The sequence below is a fragment of the Pipistrellus kuhlii genome, unplaced genomic scaffold (genome assembly GCF_014108245.1).
Source record: "Pipistrellus kuhlii isolate mPipKuh1 unplaced genomic scaffold, mPipKuh1.p scaffold_m20_p_2, whole genome shotgun sequence".
Taxonomy (NCBI): Eukaryota; Metazoa; Chordata; class Mammalia; order Chiroptera; family Vespertilionidae; genus Pipistrellus; species Pipistrellus kuhlii.
Window position 1 is genome coordinate 166,313,122 of NW_023425515.1, and position 20,840 is coordinate 166,333,961.

The following is a 20,840-nucleotide window of genomic DNA, read 5'->3' on the forward strand; positions in this document are numbered from 1 at the left end:
TGCCTAGAGTTTGTGTGTGTGTGTGTGAGAGAGAGAGAGAGAGAGAGAAAGAGAGAGAGAGATATTATTTATTTTATTAATCCTCACCTGAGGATATTTTTTCCATTGATTTTTAGAGAGAGTGGAGGGGAGAGAGAGGGAAGAGAAAGAGAGACATAAACATCAGTGTGCGAGAGACACATTAATTGGTTGCTTCCCACATGCACCCCAACCAGGACTCAGAATCGAGCCTGCAACCAAGATACATGTCCTTGACTGGAATCAAACCTGGGATCCTTCAGTTCATGGGCCAGTGCTCTATCTACTGAGCCAAACTAGCTATGGCTGTATATTCTTAAATCAGGTTCATGGAAGTCACTAAGGGATTTAGTTTAGTTCCCTTCTTGTAAAATGGGGGAGTTGAGGCCCAGGTAGCTTAGGTGATTCAATCTTTCAGCTTTTTAATGCCTGTTTTGTGTAAGGTCAGAGATTTAGCTTCAACTCAGTTATTCCATGTTTCTTATATTCCTTTAGGTTGTTTTACCTTTTTATTTTTCATATTTCTCTTCCTTTTAAAAAAATATATATTTTATTGATTTTTACAGAGAGGAAGAGAGAGGGATAGAGAGTTAGATATATCGATGAGGGAGAATCATCGATTATCTGCCTCTTGCACACCCCCTACTGGGGATGTGCCCACAACCAAGGTACATGCCCTTGACCGGAATCGAACCGGGACCTTCCAGTCCGCAGGCCGACGCTCTATCCATTGAGCCAAACCAGTTTCAGCCATATTTCTCTTCCTTTTGATATATCTATACAGGTTTGCTGTTTGAACACAAAAGGAACAAAGAGAAAAATGGGCCATGAAAGAGGTTTAGAAGTCTCCACGTAGAATCTGTTGGTTAGAAAGTCTGCTGTGGCAGCAGACTTCTCATCCCGTTGAGATCTGAAGATTTCTTGCTCAGCCAGCTGCTTATTCAGAAAGCTGAGAATCAGCTAGGAAGCTAATGTTGCCCACCTGGCTGAGGTGTCCCAAAGAAAGTGGTACTTTTACGCATTATAAGGAAGAAGGTATACAAATATAACACCTGCATGCCAGTTAGTTGTGTTTTGTTTTGTTTTGTTTTGTTTTTGTTAGCACTCCTCAAAAACAAGCTAATTTCCAAACAAGTTTGGGCCTGGTTCTTCAAGTGAGTTGTAAAGCCAGTCTGTATTTAATAAACAAAGATCCCAGGATCATTTCAAGGATTTGACAAGTCTGAAAAGAAGTCATTATAAGTATACACCACAAATAATATTTTAATCATGCCAGCTTTAATCATTACCACCAACAAGGTGGCATTGTGTACCAGCACATATGTGTTTGTATAGTGTGGATTTGTTCTTATTTTGCATACCAGTGGCCCGATGCACGAATGTAGATTGGTGCAATAAGGGCCCTTCGTTCCCCTGGCTGTTGGTACCGCCTTCCCTCTGGCCAGAGCTGCCTTTCCCCTCTGGCCCGGGGCCACCTTTCTGCCTTCCCACACTGCCCAGAGGCCCTGAACAGCTGGGGTGGTGCGGAAGGCCTGCTTCCAGCAGCTCAGTGTCTGCATATGCAAATTAACCCGACATCTTTGGTTAATTTGCATATTCACTCCTGATTGGCTGGTGAGTGTCATGAAGGTATATTCAAATAGCATGTTACTCTTTCATTAGGTAGATTCTCTGATAGACCATAATATACTTGGAATTTTTAAATTTTTCTTTTTTGTAATTGGATTTCTTTATATATATGTACTAGAGGCCCAGTGCATGAAATTCGTGCATGGGGGGTCGGTCCCTCCACCCAACCTGCACCCTCTCCAATTTGGGACCCCTCGAGGGATGTCCGACTGCCCGTTTGGGATCAGGCCAAAACAGGCAGTTGAACATCCCTCTCACAATTCAGGACTGCTGGCTCCCAATTGCTCACCTGCCTGCCTGCCTTCTGATTGCCCATAACTGCTTCTGCCTGCCAGGCTGATCACTTCTTAACCACTCCCCTGCCAGCCTGTTTGATGCCTAACTGCTCCCCTGTCAGCCTATTTGCCTGTAACTACTCTCCCCTGCAGGCCTGGTCACCCCTAACTGCCCTGCCCTGCAGGCCTGGTTCCCCCCCAACTTCCTCTACCAGCCAGGTCACCCCTAACTGCCCTCCCCTTCAGGCTTAATTGCCCCCAACTTCTATCCCTTGCAGGCCTGGTCCCTCCTAACTGCCCTCCCCTGCTGGCCATCTTGTGGCGGCCAAATTGTGTCCACATGGGGGCAGCCATCTTGTTTGTTGAAGTGATGGTCAATTTGCATATTACTCTTTTATTAGATAGTGTGTGTGTGTGTGTGTGTGTGTGTGTATACACACATTTCAGAGAGGAAGGGAGAGGGAGAGAGAGAAATACCTATGATGAGAGAGAATCACTTATCCGCCTGCCTCCTGCAAGCTCCCTACTGGGGATTGAGCCCAAACCCAGCATGTACCCCCGTTTGAAATCAAACCCAGGACCCTTCAGTCTGCAGACCAAAGCTCTCTTCACTGAGCCAAACCAGCCAGGCTATAGTTGGATTTCTTTTCACCACCTTCACTTATTTGAACCGAAATTACAGTTTATTGAAAGAATGAGAGCTTAGATGGTGTAATTTAGTAATATTTAAGTCCTGAGGCATATTGTGACTGAAAACTATAGGAGACACAGATAAATTGTATCTACTTCTTATCTGAATTTCCCAGAAGCTTAGTTTTCTTTTTAATCAGTCCTTTCTGCTGCCTCAGTGTTGGGCCCAGCTCTTTAAAACTTGTTAGAGCCTATTTGTATTATCACTTTACCTTTCTGTCTCTCCCTTCGGCACATCCCAAAGCCAGACCCCACTGTTCAGTAATTGACAAAGAGTTTTTCTATATTTAAGAGTGTTTACTATAAATTAAATGTTTTGCACCCTGCAATGAAAAAGGGCAGTTGAAGGATAAGAAATGAAGATAAGTTCCAGTGTAAAGACAGAATAAAGAAAAAACACACCTAGTAAATGTTTAACTTTAAGAGGCAAAACATAGCTTGTGACCTTGTGTTCCTTACGTAGTTCAAAGGGAGAATAGAAACTAAAATAACCACAGCAAACAGCAGTGCTGATTCATCCGATTATCCTTTTTTCTTCAAGTGCTATCATTTTGATCTGTTTCCATAGTTTCAATAAATAGAAAACTAAAGGAAAAACCTGCTTTACTGGAAATATCCTGATAAAATGAATTTTTCCTTTATTTATATAAGGTATAATTTTTACCTTTGAAAAAATTCTAAAGTTGGGTGCTTTACACTTCCTTTCACTAATTCACCATACATGGAGGGAGACTTCAAAAATGTATAAAAATAAAACTTTACTCCAGGATTTAACAATCTGGTAGGGGAGATAGCCATTGTATATAAAATATATGAAACTGAAATGGAAAGTACAAACACAGGACACGAATTTAGAGAAGAAACCTTTAATGAAGGAGGGTAGATTGGGTGTTGGACTCAGGAAGGTAAGGACAAGGGCGTTCCAGGCGTGGGGAACAGGAGGAGCAAGGTCATGGTTCAAAAAGTACAGTGGGGGCTGAAGAGAGCAATAAGTGGTCTAGTCTGTTTACAGCATAAGGAGCTGAGTTAAGGGCAGAAGGAAGTGGAAAAAAGTGTGAAGTAAATGGGTCAGATTTTGGAGGGCTTTGACTGCCTAGCTAAGAAATTCAAACTGCTTCTACTTGGCATTGGTAAACTGTTGAAGATTTGGGGAAATAGGTTGATGTGGCATTATCGCAGCTGTGCTTTTATAAGATTTGTTAATCTTTATATAGAAATGAGTACAATTAGAGAAGCAGACACTAGAAACAGTGAACAGTGCAGTAAGTTCACATACTAGATTTACAGCCCTTATTGGATTGTTATGAAGCTTAAAGTAATGCCAAGAGCTTAAAATCAGTCCTGGTATACAGTGAGTACTAAATGAGTATTAGCTATTATCATCATCAATTTTACTACATGGAGGTGATGAAGGCCTGAATAAAGTTAGTGGCAGTGTGAAGAAAATCAGGAGATTGACACTGTCATTACAGCATTTAGAAGTTGATTAGAAATTGTTAACGTAAAAACATTCAAACCTGTAAAGAATTTTTTGTGAGTTTATTTGAGCCAAACGCAATAATTGCCGGGAAGCAGAACCTCAACGAATTGAGATAATTCTCCAGAGAATGGCTGGGGGTGGGGATGGGGGTGTGTGGGATAGAGTGGGGGGGAGTTCTACCCCAAGGGGTTAAGAAAAAGAGAAGTTACAAGTTACCCAGACATTTCAAGGATATGTTATAGATGCAAAAAGACAGACAGACTCAGTTAAGGTAAAGGTTGACCTTGTCAGTGAAGATACAGGCCTAGGACTTAACTACCCACCATAACAGCTTTTAGTTAAAGTTTAATTTCAGACAGTTCTTTGTGGTTACTTTGGGTCTCCGAATTTGCAAGACATTCCCTGAGCTTGTCAGGTTAGCATGTAGCCCCTTTCATCCACAAAATGATGAACAGAGACTCAGGATGACTCTTAAGATTTCAAGCCTGAGTACCTGGAAGAGTTAGAAGGAGCAGGTTTGGGGAAAGAGAAAGATGTGATATTGGATATATGAAGTATGAGTTCTGGGTGACTTTCCTGAAGGACTGGAACTTAGGAGAAATATCAGAATTGGTAATGTATATTTGAAATTTAAGCTCATAGATATTATAGCTGAACTTGGGGATGATGGGGGAGAATCGAGGGAGAGAATGGACAGAAGAACCAGAAAAATAAAGCTTCATGTTAGAGAGGGAAACAAACGGGGACCTGGAAGTTGAGACAACTAGAAATGAGCGTGGCAAAGTCCTCTAGGTCAGTGTTCTCTAAGGTTGTTAATTGCATACTCTCATTACCTGAGCATGTAGCTCTTATATATGAATTAGTATTCTTTACTCTAAAAAGTCACTTGGTTGTTTTTTTTGGAATATTAGTTGAAACTAGAGATAGTCTATAATTTCTCTAAGCATACATGAGCAAGTAAAGGTGTCACTTTAGTAAAGCCCACATTTTTCTCAGACTACTTAGAACACCATGCATGATCTTGTGTCAAGTTAAACTGAGGGCATTGGTATCAGCCCATAGGTTAAATATTCAAAAAGCTAATATTAACATTTTCGGTGTGTGCCTTGAAAAGATTAGAAATACTTAACTGCCCTAGAATCTGGCGGCCTTCACTTGTTCTGAGATGTACAAATACTTCCTTGAAATGTTATGCAGCAGTTTCTTGAAATTAGTTATATATATGTATATGTATATTTGTGTGTGTGTGTTTGTATAATCGGAAGCTTTCTTGATTAAACCTTAAATGTGTACACACACACACACACATCTCCATCCAATGCAAAGACTAGAGTGATTTTATTTCTGAGTTGCATTGGGTTTAATTTTACTAGTCTTAGCTTTTGAAGTCTCAAATAGCAAAATTCTGCGAGAAGCCAACCATAAATACACATGTAGGAATTTGGCAACATTTGCTTAGCAAGTAATTTATAGCCACATGATCATGTTAACAGTGATGAGTAGCACACACAAGATGCCAGGAATAGGAGAGCTACATCTGTAGGATTTAGCAGGATTTTTACTACAAGGTGCCTATATTTAGTTTCTAGGCTAGGTGTGTTATAATTATCCTCAATCTAAAATAAAGGCAATAATAACCCTCAATCTAGAAAAATAGTGGTAAATTTCCAGCCATCTTACTTGGTTAATTATATCCTGAACTCCATGACTATTTCTTTGCTGGTAATTAAATGACCAAAAGCCCAAGAAGATACCCTTTAAGGTAGTTAAGCATTGTTATTGTATGTTAATGCTTTTACTAGTACATAGACTTTATGTACTAGTTAATGGAGTGATTTTATGTTTATTCTCTCATTTGGTATTTACCTAAGGTAGTAGGACAGAGGATTAGTACCCCATTTTGGGACGAGGAAACAACAGATAAAACCTAGTAACATAAGCCCTGTGCTTTTTGCACTGCACCTTTTTATTTTATATGAAAAACAAGGTAAAGCTATTCTATCTTATGGGGCTAATTCCTCTTCCCACCTCTCCTTTTCCTGTGCTTGTCTTTCCCCAAAAGGCACACATTTTAAAAAAAGGTGGTGGGGAATTTTCTCAGTTCAAATATAATCTTATGTTATAGGACTAAACAAATTGATCATAAAAGGATCAAATATTGAGTCAAATTGAATTATTTTTAAAGATTTTTGTCAAATAAGATAGGTGATCTCAGCCACCTTTCTTTTAGAACAAAGCAAAGTACTACCAGTGTGTTGGAAAATTGTCTTTTATCAGTCCTAGGTTCATTAAGGTCAGATAGGGTAGTTGAACGACTTTTTCCAGATAGGAGGTTAGAGTTGTGTTGGTTGTTCTATGGTGTTCCATAGTTGTACATGCACACTTTGTAATATGTATTGGGCACCCTAGATTTGGATTCTTACCTTGAAGCACAGAGATTGGTATTTTTAGATGAAACGCAGTGTTCTTAAATAATCAGTTACTTAATAGTTTTTAGTTGTGCTTTATATTCCTTGCTTTAGAACAAAGGAATTCCACTATGTTCACAATGTAGCAATAGCTATAATTTTGAAGGACTACATAAATTTATCAAGGTGATATGGAACCATCTCCAATAAAGGGGCTAGGCTAAGGCTATTCCTCTGAACTGTTGTATTGTGAAAACATAGAGTGACTGACTTCCCATTATTGGGCCCTGGAGAGAGTAGATTTTGAGCTTGATCTGCCAGAACTTTTCGTCTCCACCCTGGATTGGTGACCAGATATCTCCAAGTCCCAGTCCTTGTGGACAACTGCACCTTTAACAAGCTTGAAAACCTTAATTTTCTACTTTGAGATGTCTAAGAATCTGGCATCTTGGTATTTTAGAGTACCGTATTTTTCGGACCATAAGACGCTCCGGACCATAAGACGCACCAGTTTTTAGAGAAGGGAAATGAAGAAAAAAAGATTCTGAAACAAATAGTGTCCTAAAATATTGTATGTGCATTAAAACCCAACATCACAGTCATAAACACATGTAATCAACCCTGTAAAGTAAACAGCAGCATTTAGAACCATTTTAGAGCCGGGCAAGCACACTGAGACCACACAGAGCTGGGCAAGTAAAAAAACTTTTTTTTTTAAAGTATATGTGTAGGCTATATTTGGACCATAAGATGCAGGGACTTTTCCCCCCCACTTCTGGGGGGAAAAAAGTGCGTCTTATGGTCCGAAAAATACGGTATATTTTCCAGGAGAAGGAGAAGGACATCTCAAGGTAAAAGGCTTAGTAGACTTATGTTTCAGACTGAGAAGACCCATAGGTTCTTAAGTTTTTGGCCCTCTACTGAGTTAACAATTCTAAAGAGGGAGAACGTGCAGTGCAAGAGCACAGAACTGAGAATCAGGGCATATGGGTTTTAATTCCAGCTCTGACATATACTTGCCCTGGGACCCAAGTCAGTCCCTCAGTCTATCTGGATAAAGTATCTTTATCTGTCAGATGGGAATATCAGTACCTGTGCTGTGTTTGCAGTGAAAAACAAATGAGATAGTGTAAAGAAAACTATATGAAGTGTAAAGCATGTACAAATGTAAGTGATTAGTATAACCATCGCAGTTGCTTTGCACTCTTTGAAGTGGTCTTGACATTCTCAGTTCTAGACAGCTATGTGATGGGGATGGGAGATTTAGGATTTGGCTAGCTTGGATTTTTATTTTTTCATGCCCACCCTCCTCCTCCCTATCCCCTTTTCAACATTTTAATCAATGATAAAAGACACTAAGCAGAGAACAGAATTCATTGTGTCTGAGTCAACAGAATCCATACAACCAAATTAATACAGCCAAGCTCATCTTGACATTCTTTTAACACCACACAGGATTTTAATTGAGAATTCTCTGAGAGTGATGATATGCCATCTGGCTTGTGTATGATGCTTGGTACTTTTAGCAACCTTTTAATGTATTTTCCCATTTGTGTGCTGCAGCTGCCCTGTAGGGTACTGCTATAGGTGAGCAGAGACTCCAATAAGTTAAGTGACTTACCCAGGATCATAAACATACTAGTGACCTGGTGCATGGATTTGTGCACATCGAAAGGAAATTAATTAAAAGGTGGTTGGCGGGGCAGGGCAGGGCAAGACGGGGCCGGACACGCCCTGGAGCCAACCTCCCGAGGTTCCTTCCCAGCATCTGCATCTGGAGTGAGCAGGGTCCTTCTGGCAGGTGAGTTCCCTCGGCCCGGCCTGTGGGGATAGGGCAAAAACCACCTCTCCATCATCCCCCTAGGGGTCCCAGAGTGTGAGAGGGCACTTTGCAAAGTTGCTGTCATACAGGGTGAGAAATGCAAAAGTGTGCAGTAAACCCAATTCAGGGCAACAGTGCCCCATGCCCCAGCAGCAACATAACCCACAGCTGAAGGTGGAATTGTGCGGCCCCACAAGGTCAGTGTGCATCACAGTGACTGGTCAGACAGTGGGAGGGACACTTAGCATATTAACCTTTTATACATAGAGATAGATAGCAGGTTAGTGGCCAGAGAATAAGACTTTCCACGTTTAGTACATTTTCTTTATTTACTCTTGTACTTTATTACCCCCCACTGTTGGCAGCTGACTGACCTAGAGATATTAAAAGGGGAAAGATAAAATAGAAAAAGTGTTTTAGTGTGTGAAAAGAGACAACAGAAAAATAAAAGAAAGATGCTTATATAATAGGAGACAAGCAGTGCCATTAGCATCTTCTCTTTTATGCTTGCCACAGAGATGTTGGGAGCAGGGAATAGGTGGGTAAAAATAATCTTTGGGTTAAGGATTTTAAGTCAGTTGTAAAAGCTGAGACTGCTCATCTGTCTGAATAGTTTGAAAGGACATAAACCTTAAAACTGCAGAAAGTGCAAATGAACAGCTATACTAAATCAAGAACAAAATTTAAGAACTTTTACATTTTTTACTCCACCACTTACTATATTGTGCCTTGAGCAAGCAACTTAAAATATCCATCCTTAGCTTTTTTATCTATAAAATTTGAATAATATAATATCTTTATCACTAAGCTGAGTAACAATCAATTGAGGGTAATGTATGTGATAAGTAGTTTATAAACTCTAAAGCTCTTAAGTTGGCATCTTTGAAACATTCTTCATACTCACACTTCTCACCTCTCTTGAGCATACACAAACACAGAAGCTGGGCAGAGGTGGTTCTCAGGGTTTCTGAGCCTTATATGGGATCTAGTAAGTAAAATGGCTCTTTGTTTTAGGATACAATTTGACTCGAGCTACGGGCGCTATTTCTGTTTCTAGCTCATGTCAGAATTCTCTTTTAGGCTCAGGGCCTGAAAAACCAGTTACTCATCATTCTTTCTGCAAGAATTTATTTACTCCTTTTAGATTGGAGGGTCAAAGAGATTAACAAATATTTCTGTGGAGCAGAGGGTCTAGCCCACTTTATTCCTGATAGAGGCTGAACCAGGTGAGGGAGCCACATAACAGCTGTGTGATTCAGGGCAAGCTTCTTGGTCTAGCACTCAATTCTCCATCAGTAAATGGGGAATAACACTGCCTTTGTCATGGAAGGATTTGATGAAATAAAACTCTTAAATATTCTTTATAACTGTGTTCAAAATGTTGCCTGGCCCTTTTTTGTAAAGGGCCAGATAATATTTTCAGCTTGCAAATCCTAAGATTTCTGTTGTAACAATTCACCTTTACTGTTATAGTGTGAAAGCAGAGACAATGTAAATGAATAAGTATAGCAGTTCAGTAAAACTTAATTTACAAAATGAGGCTGCAGATCTTTGCTTTAGAATACTTCACTAAAATATTTGTTTTTCCCCCATCATACAAAATACCGATAGTGTTTTATTGTTGTTCTATATGCAGTTGAGTATTGATGAAGGAATGAGGAAGAAAGTATATGAAGTAAGATGCTTAATACCATTTCTATTCCACAAAAACAGGTTTTAAAATGTACTTTCATGGCTTCCTATCAGTTTCAGTGTTTATACCAGTTCCTATGCATTCATTTATAATGATGTTATGATCTAGCCACTGTTTAAAAGATTGCATTGCAGCCAAAACCGGTTTGGCTCAGTAGATAGAGCGTCAGCCTGCGGACTGAGGGGTCCCCGATTTGATTCTGGTCAAGGGTATGTACATTGGTTGCGGGCACATCCCCAGTGGTGGGTGTGCAGGAGACAGCTGGTCGATGTTTCTCTCTCATCGATGTTCCTAGCTTTCTATCCCTCTCCCTTCCTCTCTGTAGAAAATCAATAAAATATATTTTTTTAAAAAAAGATTGCATTGTAGTAGATAGCAAACAGAAACATGTTTTTGTTTTTGAAGGAAAAGTGTTTCTGCTGCTAGTTTTAAAATGTATTGGTGTGAGCAGATCTTTAGGAAGAGCAATGTGCAGCCAGTTCCAACTGTTAGTCTTTTGGGAAGCCTGTTTTTTCCAGTAGGTGGTTTGAAAAGTTTCAAACTTAGTCTCTTAGAGCTAGAGACAGACACACGCTCAAACACTAAACTTGGCACTAATCAGGAAAGAGGTCTCTAGTAAGGCTACATTATTCATTCTTATAGTAATGGGTGTCATCTGTATCCACTTATGTAAGGGTTTGGAACTTGGATAGTAAGGTTTCTGGCACTAAGCTTAGTGCTTTCCTGTTTAAGTAGAAACCTTAGATGAGCTTAAATAGACTGTTGAACCCTCTTTTCTGGCTAGTTATCCTTCCTTCCCTTGTATTATTCATTTAGTGACTTATCGGCCTTCCTCATCAGACCACCCATCAGCATATTTATGTGTTCAGTAATACATCAGTCCTGGAGTGACTCAGTGGAGTGACTGGTCCAAGACCACCAGTAGTGGGCAGCAGGCCAGTTCACAAACATAGTCTTGAGATTTCCAGAGCAGTGTTATTTTTCTTTTTCTGAAATTGACAATTTGAGGTTGGCTTTCTTGTGGAGAGGATATGCCTTCTTAAGGCTTGAAATGTTTTCAGCCATGTTTGATAATGGCATATGTCCTTCTGTGTAAACATGAGAACCAAGTTGTCTATTAGTAGAATTATTGTTTTGAAAATCTTAGTTCTCAAGTTTAGTTTTAATTTTTCTTTGTAGTGGGAGAATATCTAAAATAGAAAGCACAAATTAGCTTTAATGGTACCCCTTTTCTTCTTATTCATCTAAGTACTCATATTAATATTTCTTCTTTATCTTAAACTCTCACTCATCATTTGAAATATAACATCCCAATAGTTTTTAGCTCAGTGGTCGTCAAACTCATTAGTCAACAGAGCCAAGCATCAACAATACAATGATTGAAATTTCTTTTGAGAGCCAAAATTTTTAAACTTCTTCTAATGCCACTTCTTCAAAATAGTCTCACCCAAGCCGTGGTATTTTGTGGTAGAGCCACTCTCAATGGGCCAAAGAGCTGCATGTGGCTTGCGAGCCGCAGTTTGCTGACCATGGGTTTAGCTAATACAAATAAAGAAACCTGAAACTAACTTAGATAACTACCTGAAGCGGCATTGGAACATAAAATGCATGTGATACTGCCGCCTGGGCTTTAAAATAAAAATCTTGTCATCTCATGACAGAGGAAAACATTAAAATGCAAGTCAAAAAGGGAGTGAAGAAGATATGTGCTTTGAACATAGGGAGATACTTGTTGGAATATGATAAGTTGAAGACAGGAATAATTGAGGACATTCATAGTAGCCTAAAAGCTGCAAGTTAGATTGGGAGGGTGGGGACATTAAGGAGAAAGATGGTAACAATGTTTAGATTTGTTTTTCATTCAGAACAGGGCTAAGAGATATTGCTTATGCTTGACAATGAGAGCATTATTATTTTTTAGGTAAAACTTGACTAGGATGGAGCTCTTATACTTCAATAGAAGCAGCATTGGATTTATTTTAGGAGAGCTTTCTTTGGTCTTTTTTTCTTTCTTTCTTCTTGAGTAGTTGTGATATTAGGGTTTTAAAGTATTATCGCTCCAAAACATTTAATTTGGTTTTAGTTCAAAGAGCTATATTGTGGGTTTAGGCATATTATAAAGGACTTTTGTAGAGAGATTAGAGTACATGCTAAGATACAGGAGAGCTAAAATCTAAAGAGATAGTTTTAGAAATTAGGGAGTGTTGCACTAAAACCTTATATTTGTTTGTATTTTATGAGGATGATCATTTGATACATCCTTTCCATGTCCACACATATCACTAAGGGAGGATTTGGCAAGCATGGTACCTGGTCAAAAGCAAAAGTTTGAAAGATTTCTAAGAGAATCTTGAAAGAGGAGCACTCATCCTGGCTGATTTGGCTCAGTGGATGGAGCGTTGGCCTGTGAACTGAAGGGTCTTAGGTTCCATTCTGGTCAAGGGCACGTCCCCAGGTTGTGGGCTCAGTGCCCAGTGTCGTGCGAGCAGGAGGCGGGTGTCGATTCTCTCTCTTCATTGATGTTCCTCTCTTTCCCTGTCTCTTCCTCTCTGAAATAAAAAAAACCAAATATATATGTACGTATGTATGAATGAAGAGAGAGGGGCGGGGAAGCACTCTACTTCTGGGATATTTTGAAAACTGCGTAGGTCTCTCTCTTTTTTCAAGAATGATGAACAGTAACTGGATATTCAAATGACAGCTACATTGACCACCACTGAGTGATCTGATTGAATCACCTCATTTCCTCCATGGTTTTCTCCTTATCGTCCTGGTAATGGGGTAGCCAAAAGAGGTATTTGCCCTCCTTCACTTACTTACCTTTTATCATAATTCTATCCTTGTCTCCTTTTTTTCTTTTTCTTTTTTTAATAATTCTTTATTATTGAAAGTATTACATATGTTCCCTTTTTACTCTCATTGACCCCTTCCAGCTCACTCCCGATCCCCACCCCAGGCATTCACCACCCTATATCCTGGTCTCCTTTCTGAGGAGATTCTGACTTTGAAAAGATTTATATTTGGGAATTGTAGGCAGCCATTTTTTCTGCCTTCCAGTCTTCCTTACAAAGTTTAGGACCGACTGTGTGTGTGTGTGTGTGTGTGTGTGTGTGTGTGTGTGTGTGTGAGAGAGAGAGAGAGAGAGAGAGAGAGAGAGAGAGAGAGAGAGAGAGAGAGAGAGAGAGAGAGACAGAGAGAGAGAGAGAGAGAGAGAGACAGAAAGAGAGCGAGAAAGGGGGGTGGGGAGGGAGGGAAGGAGGGAGAGAAGGAAGAAGGGAGGAAAGGAGAGGTGTATCCATACCCAGGTGTCTGGATCCCGTATCCTTCCAATCATGGGATTTCTGATTATAATCCTTACTTTAAAGGCCCATCAGGAACCTTGTTTATTTTATATAATCACTTCCTTTGGTGGTTCAAATATTCCCAATAAGTCTATTTCAGGGCCAAGCTTTCAAAGAGGCCTCTTTCTTAGAAAGGCCATACCCAGCAACTCTCTTTTTTTTTTTTTTTTTTTTTTATAATATATTTTATTGATTTTTTACAGAGAGGAAGGGAGAGAGATAGAGAGCTAGAAACGTCGATGAGAGAGAAACATCGACCAGCTGCCTCTTGCACACCCCTTACCTGGGATGTGCCTGCAACCAAGGTACATGCCCCTGACTGGAATCGAACCCGGGACCTTTCGGTCCGCAGACCGACGCTCTATCCACTGAGCCAAACCGGTTTCGGCCCCAGCAACTCTCTTGCCCTTTTATTTAGGATAATTACTTAACAGATTGCATGCTAGATGCTGTGAGGAATCCAAAAATGAATCAGGTCCTAGCCACATGGAGCTTGTAAACCAGAAAAGGAAATGATAAGACATACACATAAATAATGATCATACAAGGTAATGTGGTGAGTGCAAAAGGATATTACTGATCAAGGGCTTTAGGTTCATAAGAAGGAATAATCACTTCCAAAGGGGGTATTTAGAGAAGCCTTGTGGAGAGATGGCAATTGAGTTGAACATTGGAGCAATCGGCTTTGCATGATGGACTCTGATTCTTTGATTCTTCCCTTTCTAGCTTTGGAAAGCAAACTTTGTTTGTGGGTTTAGGCATATTATAAAGGACTTTAAATAAATTTGAAGTTTTAAAAAACAAATAATAGATATTGAGAGTTGAGATTATATCTAGCAACAACCATTTAATATTTCATCTGATCCTTAAGTCTTTACTAAATAATCAGGGAGTCTTATTCAAGAACTTACAAAGTAATTAATGAACATGAATGATAGGTCTACAATGATAAATTTACAATCAATGAATTAAATCTGGGAAATTCTGCAGTTTTCATCAGAGTGATCTAAGATAATGTGGCTTGGTCTTAGCACAGTTTTGTCCTTGTCATCTATATATAAGTAGTTTTATCCCAGGATAGAGATAGCAGTTTAAAAATGGAATAAAAAAAGTAAATAAAATAAAAATGGAATAAAAAAGGTCATGGAATATAAATCTCTTTCTTAGTTTAAAATACAGACTTTTTCTCATCATCCTAGAAGATGAACCTAGCATATTTTCCATTGGCTGTAGATGTTATAAATACATTAATTGCAACAAAATCAGTTTTGTTTCAATTAATGTATTAATTATAAAGATAAGTGATAAGATTAAGCCTGCTTTATATTTTTTTACTTTTTGAGATGCTTGGTGAACAAAAGTTGTTTGTGTTTATGATTAAGTTTTGTTATTTAATGTTAAGTTGTACCTTGGTCAGAAAATATTAAGAACCTCAATTTGTTTTCATATAATCTGTTGCTTAAGATTTGGTCTGTTATTTAAAGCCCCATGTAAAGACTGGACATGCTTTAAGTAAAGCCTTTGGATTCAAAATACTCAATTTTCTAGGAATTTACAGTAATAATTTATGTTCTTTCAATAAGTATTAAAAGAAGTAACTACTAACCATTTCTGTGCAAAGATGCTAGAAAATATGCTCCAAACTTTTTTGTCTTTTTCTTCAGGTTAGGATCTTCTGTTTCTAATGAGGAGAGTATCTTTAAAGTCAGGAATTTATAAAAAGAGATTCCTGGATAGAAAAATCATAAAAGCTGTAATTCTAAATCCAAAGCTCAATTGGAACTTTGCTAATTCAACTTAATGTATAGAACTGTCCAAAGCTGAACAGACTGCCTTACCAGTAAGCCAGTTTCCCGGAACTGGAGAGTGATAAGCTCATATTTAAACTAAATGACTACTTCAGGTGGGATTGAGTGGGCTGGGCAAAGGTTGAAGTAGAGCTGTGAGCATCTTTTAGAGGGGTGGCTCTTAATCTCTTTTTCAGTCCTAACTATGATACACTAAAATATAAAGGACAGTTTTATTGATGTATTTTGTGCTATTATCCCTTTGTGATTATCTAATTCAGATGGGCTTCTCAAGTTAAAAACATAACCTTTAATTCATTTTTGAGTTTCAGAAATATTTAACTTCTATTTTAAACCTAATCTCCACTTCAACAGTATGAGGCTCTGAGCCAGCCAAGGAGGACATTCATGATCTATTGACTGCCCATATGTTTGGGAATTGATTGCGCCAAGACATCCTTAGTAGTTATAATGCAGAATTTAATATCAGACTGTACACAGGTGGTTTTAAAAGTGTTTCTTAAAACTGTTCACCTTTGTAATGATTGTTGGGAGAGATCACCCGACAACCAAAAGTTGTCACTGATTTTCTAAATCTCACAGACCTGTACACTCAAATTAAACCCATTCATCGTTAGCAAGAATACAGTATATCACACTGGCAATTGTGACTGTGAAGTTTGCATGGCGGATTTTGCTAAGGTCAGGCCTGCCCATAGACCCATACAATAAAAGGTTAGATTCTTATTTTAAAAATTTAAGGAATTATTTTCATTTCCAGAAAGGTTTTTTTATTTGCCCTATTTTAAAAGGTGGTGAGTCTCACTTTCTTCATTGTCATGAGTATCTCGTAAGACTCTATTAATAACAATAAATAACTAAACTTCTCTACATTATCTTGATTTCTTTGTTCTCAGTACACCTAAGACAGTGGTTGGCAAATCGTGGCTCGTAAGCCACATGTGGCTCTTTGGCCCCTTGAGTGTGACTCTTCCACAAAATACCATTTGCGGGCGCCCACGAACAGTACAAATGAAACTTTGTGGCCCATGCACAGAAGTCGGTTTTCGGCCTGGGCGAGTCTATTTTGAAGAAGTGGTTCTAACGCTGAGCCACACTTAAGGGGCCAAAGAGCCACATGTGGCTCGTGAGCTGCTGTTTGCCAACCACTGACCTAAGAGAATAGTGTATAGGTTATTCGCATATGGTGATAAGTGAAAATGTAATGGAAGCTGAGTTGAGGACCTTAGTTGGTTATGTAGAACTCAGGATTTTATCTAGTCATTTCCAGTTGTGATTCAAGACTCTTAATTCCCTCCAGAAACTCCAAGATCATATTGCTTCCTAGTACTTGGAGTTCCTGTTGATCTATAGAGCTTCTTATGTAGGCCTCTAGCTCTAGAAATTGGCTCCAAACCATTTCCCATTACATCATCGCCCACTAATGTCATTACATCAGAGTGAAATCTGCTTTGAAGATTGTACTCTTGGTTCTCCTTCCATTTTTTTCCTTTTATCATTTCCTTTAGATCAGTGGTTCTCAACCTTCCTAATGCCGCGACCCTTTAATACAGTTCCTCATGTTGTGGTGACCCCCAACCATAAAATTATTTTCGTTGCTACTTCATAACTGTAATTTTGCTACTGCTAATGAATCCTAATGTAAATATCTGTGTTTTCCAATATTCTTAGGCTCTACAGCAGTGGCTCTCAACCTGTGGGTCCCTACCCACAGGTTGAGAACTGCTAGCAGGGTCACCTAAGACCATTGGAAAACACAGATATTTACATTACGATTCATTAGCAGTAGCAAAATTACAGTTATGAAGTAGCAACGAAAATAATTTTATGGTTGGAGGTCACCACAACATGAGGAACTGTATTAAAGGGTCGAGGCATTAGGAAGGTTAAAAACCACTACTTTAGAAGGAAAAAAAAAAAAATCAGAGACCTCTAGAACATTTCAGACATTTGAATGAATCAGACATCCTCACAGACTAAACCTAGATTTAGCAGCCTTCATTCCACTCTGCTGATGGAATGATTGCCCAGCATGTATCCACATGGAGCTTGGAAAGTAACATGTTTGGTGCTCTTCTTTCCGCCCTTCAGAATTAATTCTTAATAAATTACATTGCTTTCCACCAGCATCCTGTCACTGGCACTGTTAAAGCTTTTCAAATAATTTCCCAAAATATAAATTCTTAGGACATCCCTGAGTTTCTAGTTCTTTGTGTTTGATTAAACTGTTTTTTGGGATGGGGAGGGGGGGAGGGTTTGCATTTAAGTATTTGCTAGGTGAGCATTTAAGACATCTGGAGTTTTTTACTTTCCTTTAAGACATTAAAATACTATCTATAGTATAGTTGAAGTGGGGATTCTAACTGATCTTTTGAACACTTCATAAAGCAATTGATTGAATGTAGGTTCTGACCCTCTTCTTTCTATTCTAAATTTAATTCCTCATTGTTGCAAAGTTAAATGGGTCCAGCCTGCATGGCTCAGTGATTGAGCATTGACCTAGGAAACGGGAGGTCACGGCTCGATTCCTGGTCAGGGCACATGCCCAGGTTGCGGGCACCATCCCCAATGTGGGGCATGCAGGAGACAGCCAATCGGTGATTCTCTCTCATCATTGATGTTTCCATCTCTCCCTCTCCCTTCCTCCCTGAAATCAATAAAAATATATTTAGAAAAAGAAAAGTTAAGTAGTGTAAACATCCACAAGGAAAGATATAAATAACTTGGACAGAAAGTCTGGCTTTGTTATTATTTTTAATGTATCTGATGTATGTATTTGTTTTCAGTTTTCAGAATGTCCACAGAAGGAGGATTTGGTGGTACCAGCAGCAGTGATGCCCAGCAAAGCCTACAGACCTTCTGGCCTCGTGTCATGGATGAAATCCGGAGTTTAACAGTGGTAAGAAAGAAGGAGAAACTTTTAAAAAGACTAAGTAGTTATGAGATGAATAACCAAAACAGACTAAAACATGTGTAAGCCCATTTACAAAGGCATAATTTATTCCTGATCTCTGGGTAGGGAAATAAAAATATAATTGACCTTAAGTGAAGTAACTACAAGGATTTTTTAATATCTTAGTGACTTTCCTCAGGAATGTGGATTTGTAGTGGGCACTGTTAGTTGGAGGTAGTTTAATGAGACAGATCTTTTAGAGAATATAGAAAAGTAGAGCTCTCACTTTTCTTCAGTTGCTTCAGTTCATTTCTTAGGCCCAACTTAATGGCCCTGACAAATTTCTAGAACCTGATGAAAACTATTGGGCAATTTATTCAAAAACAAATCTATTCTAAAGCAGTCACTCTTTCCAAGTTTTAAAAGACACACTTAGATTAGGGTTTCTCAGCAGCAACATTATTGACATTTTGGGGCTGAATAATTCTTTATTCTGAGAGCTATCCTGTGAATTGCAGGATGTTTAGCAGAATCCTTGGCCTCTACTCCACAGATGCCCGTAGCACGCTCCCCATGTCTTGGCTGTTGTACCAACCAAAAATGTCTCCAGACATTGGCAAATGTCTCTTGGGGGCTAAAATCATCCCCTGTTGAGAACTGCTGACTTAAACGTATCAAATATAACTCTGGCCCTTGGGGATCTTACAATCTAGTAATTATAACTAGAATCATTTATTCAATAAATATCTATTAAATACTGAGTCAGGCACAGTGATAAGTCTGAAGCAGTGAGAAAGTGCTATGGTAGCACAGAGGACACAGTGCTTGTTTCTCCCTGGTTGAGTTAGGGAAGCTTTAATTAAAAGGGACATTTTGTTGAGTCTTAAAACATTAGTAAGCATTCACTAGATGGAAAAGGTGGGAGAGTATATCCTCAATAGAGTCAACCAGCGTTCGTAAAGACATGGAGGCTGAGAGGGGAGGGCCTTATGTTTAGAGGAACAGCAAGAAGTTCAGAGTGGCTGGAGGTTACTATGTTGGCAGTAGTGGGTGGGGTAGGATTATAACAGTGGTAGCAGGAGGTGAGACAGGTTATAATTGGAATATTTTCAGAGTATAGTGTCATCTCCTTAATGAAGAATGTTCCATTTGGTGTCATTTCAGTTAGACGTGTCATTCCTACCTTGAAGGTATTAGTATCTTGGTAGAGCAGACACTGGATTCCTTAATAATGTAGAACTAATGTTGCAATTTCTTAGAGTTATTAGCTTTTAATCTCTGACATATAAGGTCAGTTCATTTGTTCAAGCCCTTCTTATAGAGGGGTGTTTCTCAAACTTTATGAGGATCTTGTTTAAAAAAATAGATTTTGATATAGTAGGTTTGGAGCAGAGCCAGAGATTTTGCATTTCCTGAGTTCCCAGGCGAAGCTGAGTAGTAAGACTTTAAAAGCAGCAGTGGTCCTTAGCACTGACTATGGATCCCAGTCACCAGGGGAGTTTTCAAAACTCATGATACCAGAAATTCTGGATTCAGTTAGTTTGGGACAGAACCCAGGCATCTCGTTTTTTCAAAAGCTCTTCAGGTAATTCTAACATGCAGCCAAGATTGAAAATCATCGCTTTAGAGAGGAGTCGATCCTATCTTGCTGGAGTATCTGGCTGGATATGCCTGGAAAAGATTTCTCATCATTATTTGAAACTCTGGATGTTCTTTAGTGCTGCCTGAGACCCATTGGCTTTTCTTTGGCTCTGAACTCTCATCGAATGAATTCAGCCCTGAAACTCAGCAGTTTCAGATGGCAGTATCTTTAATGGAGTTCTTTTGTTGTGATCAAAAGTACAGAAATGTTCTAAGAGAGAATCTGCTTTTCCACTTGCTGATAACACTACCAAGAGTAGAGTCAGTCTGTTTAAGTTGTCTTTCACTTGGATCAGCATCAGGAGAAATTAGCACATGAGTTGCATGGTTGCCAATGATGAGGGAACATTGAATTGAAAGCCAATTTGTGGATATCATTCTACTGATAATTAAGGCTCCCCTCTCCAATAAGGTTATTGTAAACTCTTACATGTGGCTGGAAAGCTAGGATGAGATTACAGAAAACTGGGCTATTGTCAATAATAATAATCCATACACACATATCTTTTTTTTCCAAGTATTTTTCTTTCTTTTTTATTTTATTGATTTCAGAGAAGAAGGGAGAGGGAGAGAGAGAGAGAAACATCAATGATGAGAATTATTGATCGGCTGCCTCTTGCACAGCCTTCTACTGGGGATTGAGCTGGCAACCCAGGCATGTGCCCTTGACCGGAATCAAACCCAAGAGCCTTCAGTCCACAGGCCGATCTCTGTCCACTGAGCCAAAACGGCTGGGGCACGCACACACATGTATAATATCTGAAGATCCACTTTTCACACACTGTCCCCTTAGAGCTCAAGGTTTGGGGATTATGAGAAAGTTTCTTGCAAAAGAAAAGGTTGGGATGGGCTTAAAGCAGAGCTTTTTGTAAATTTCTGCCTCACTTTATATTTCTCCAGGGTGGGAATTATATAATCTCTTTATCGTTGATCCTTTCTTCTTGATTTTGACTAAAGACTAGTCTTAGAGAAATTCTGAAAGTGGGTATTTTTATTCTTTCAAGTTGGGAAAGAAGGTCTTTTTATTTATTTATTTATTTATTTTACCAGTTTTGGGCTTTGATTAAGTAATCTTGGAACAAACTTATGGAAATTATATTCACTAATCAAGTCAAATAAGAGTGCACTTGCAAGAGTGCTGA

At 39.0% G+C, this 20,840-nt stretch overlaps 1 protein-coding gene across 9 annotated transcripts in view; it reads left to right on the top strand.

Annotated features, from left to right (window-relative positions):
• Positions 1–20,840, top strand: part of NFYC (nuclear transcription factor Y subunit gamma) — a 65,809-nt gene that overhangs the window by 21,860 nt on the left and 23,109 nt on the right. For 8 of the 9 annotated variants that reach the window (XM_036446071.2, XM_036446072.2, XM_036446070.2 and 5 more), the window contains one exon: positions 17,951–18,063. In XM_036446071.2, coding sequence (XP_036301964.1) covers positions 17,959–18,063 — 105 coding nt within the window. In that variant the 5' untranslated portion in view covers positions 17,951–17,958. Of the gene's footprint in view, positions 1–9,269; positions 9,277–17,950; positions 18,064–20,840 lie in introns of those variants that run through there. The other variant, XM_036446074.1, reaches the window with a different exon arrangement.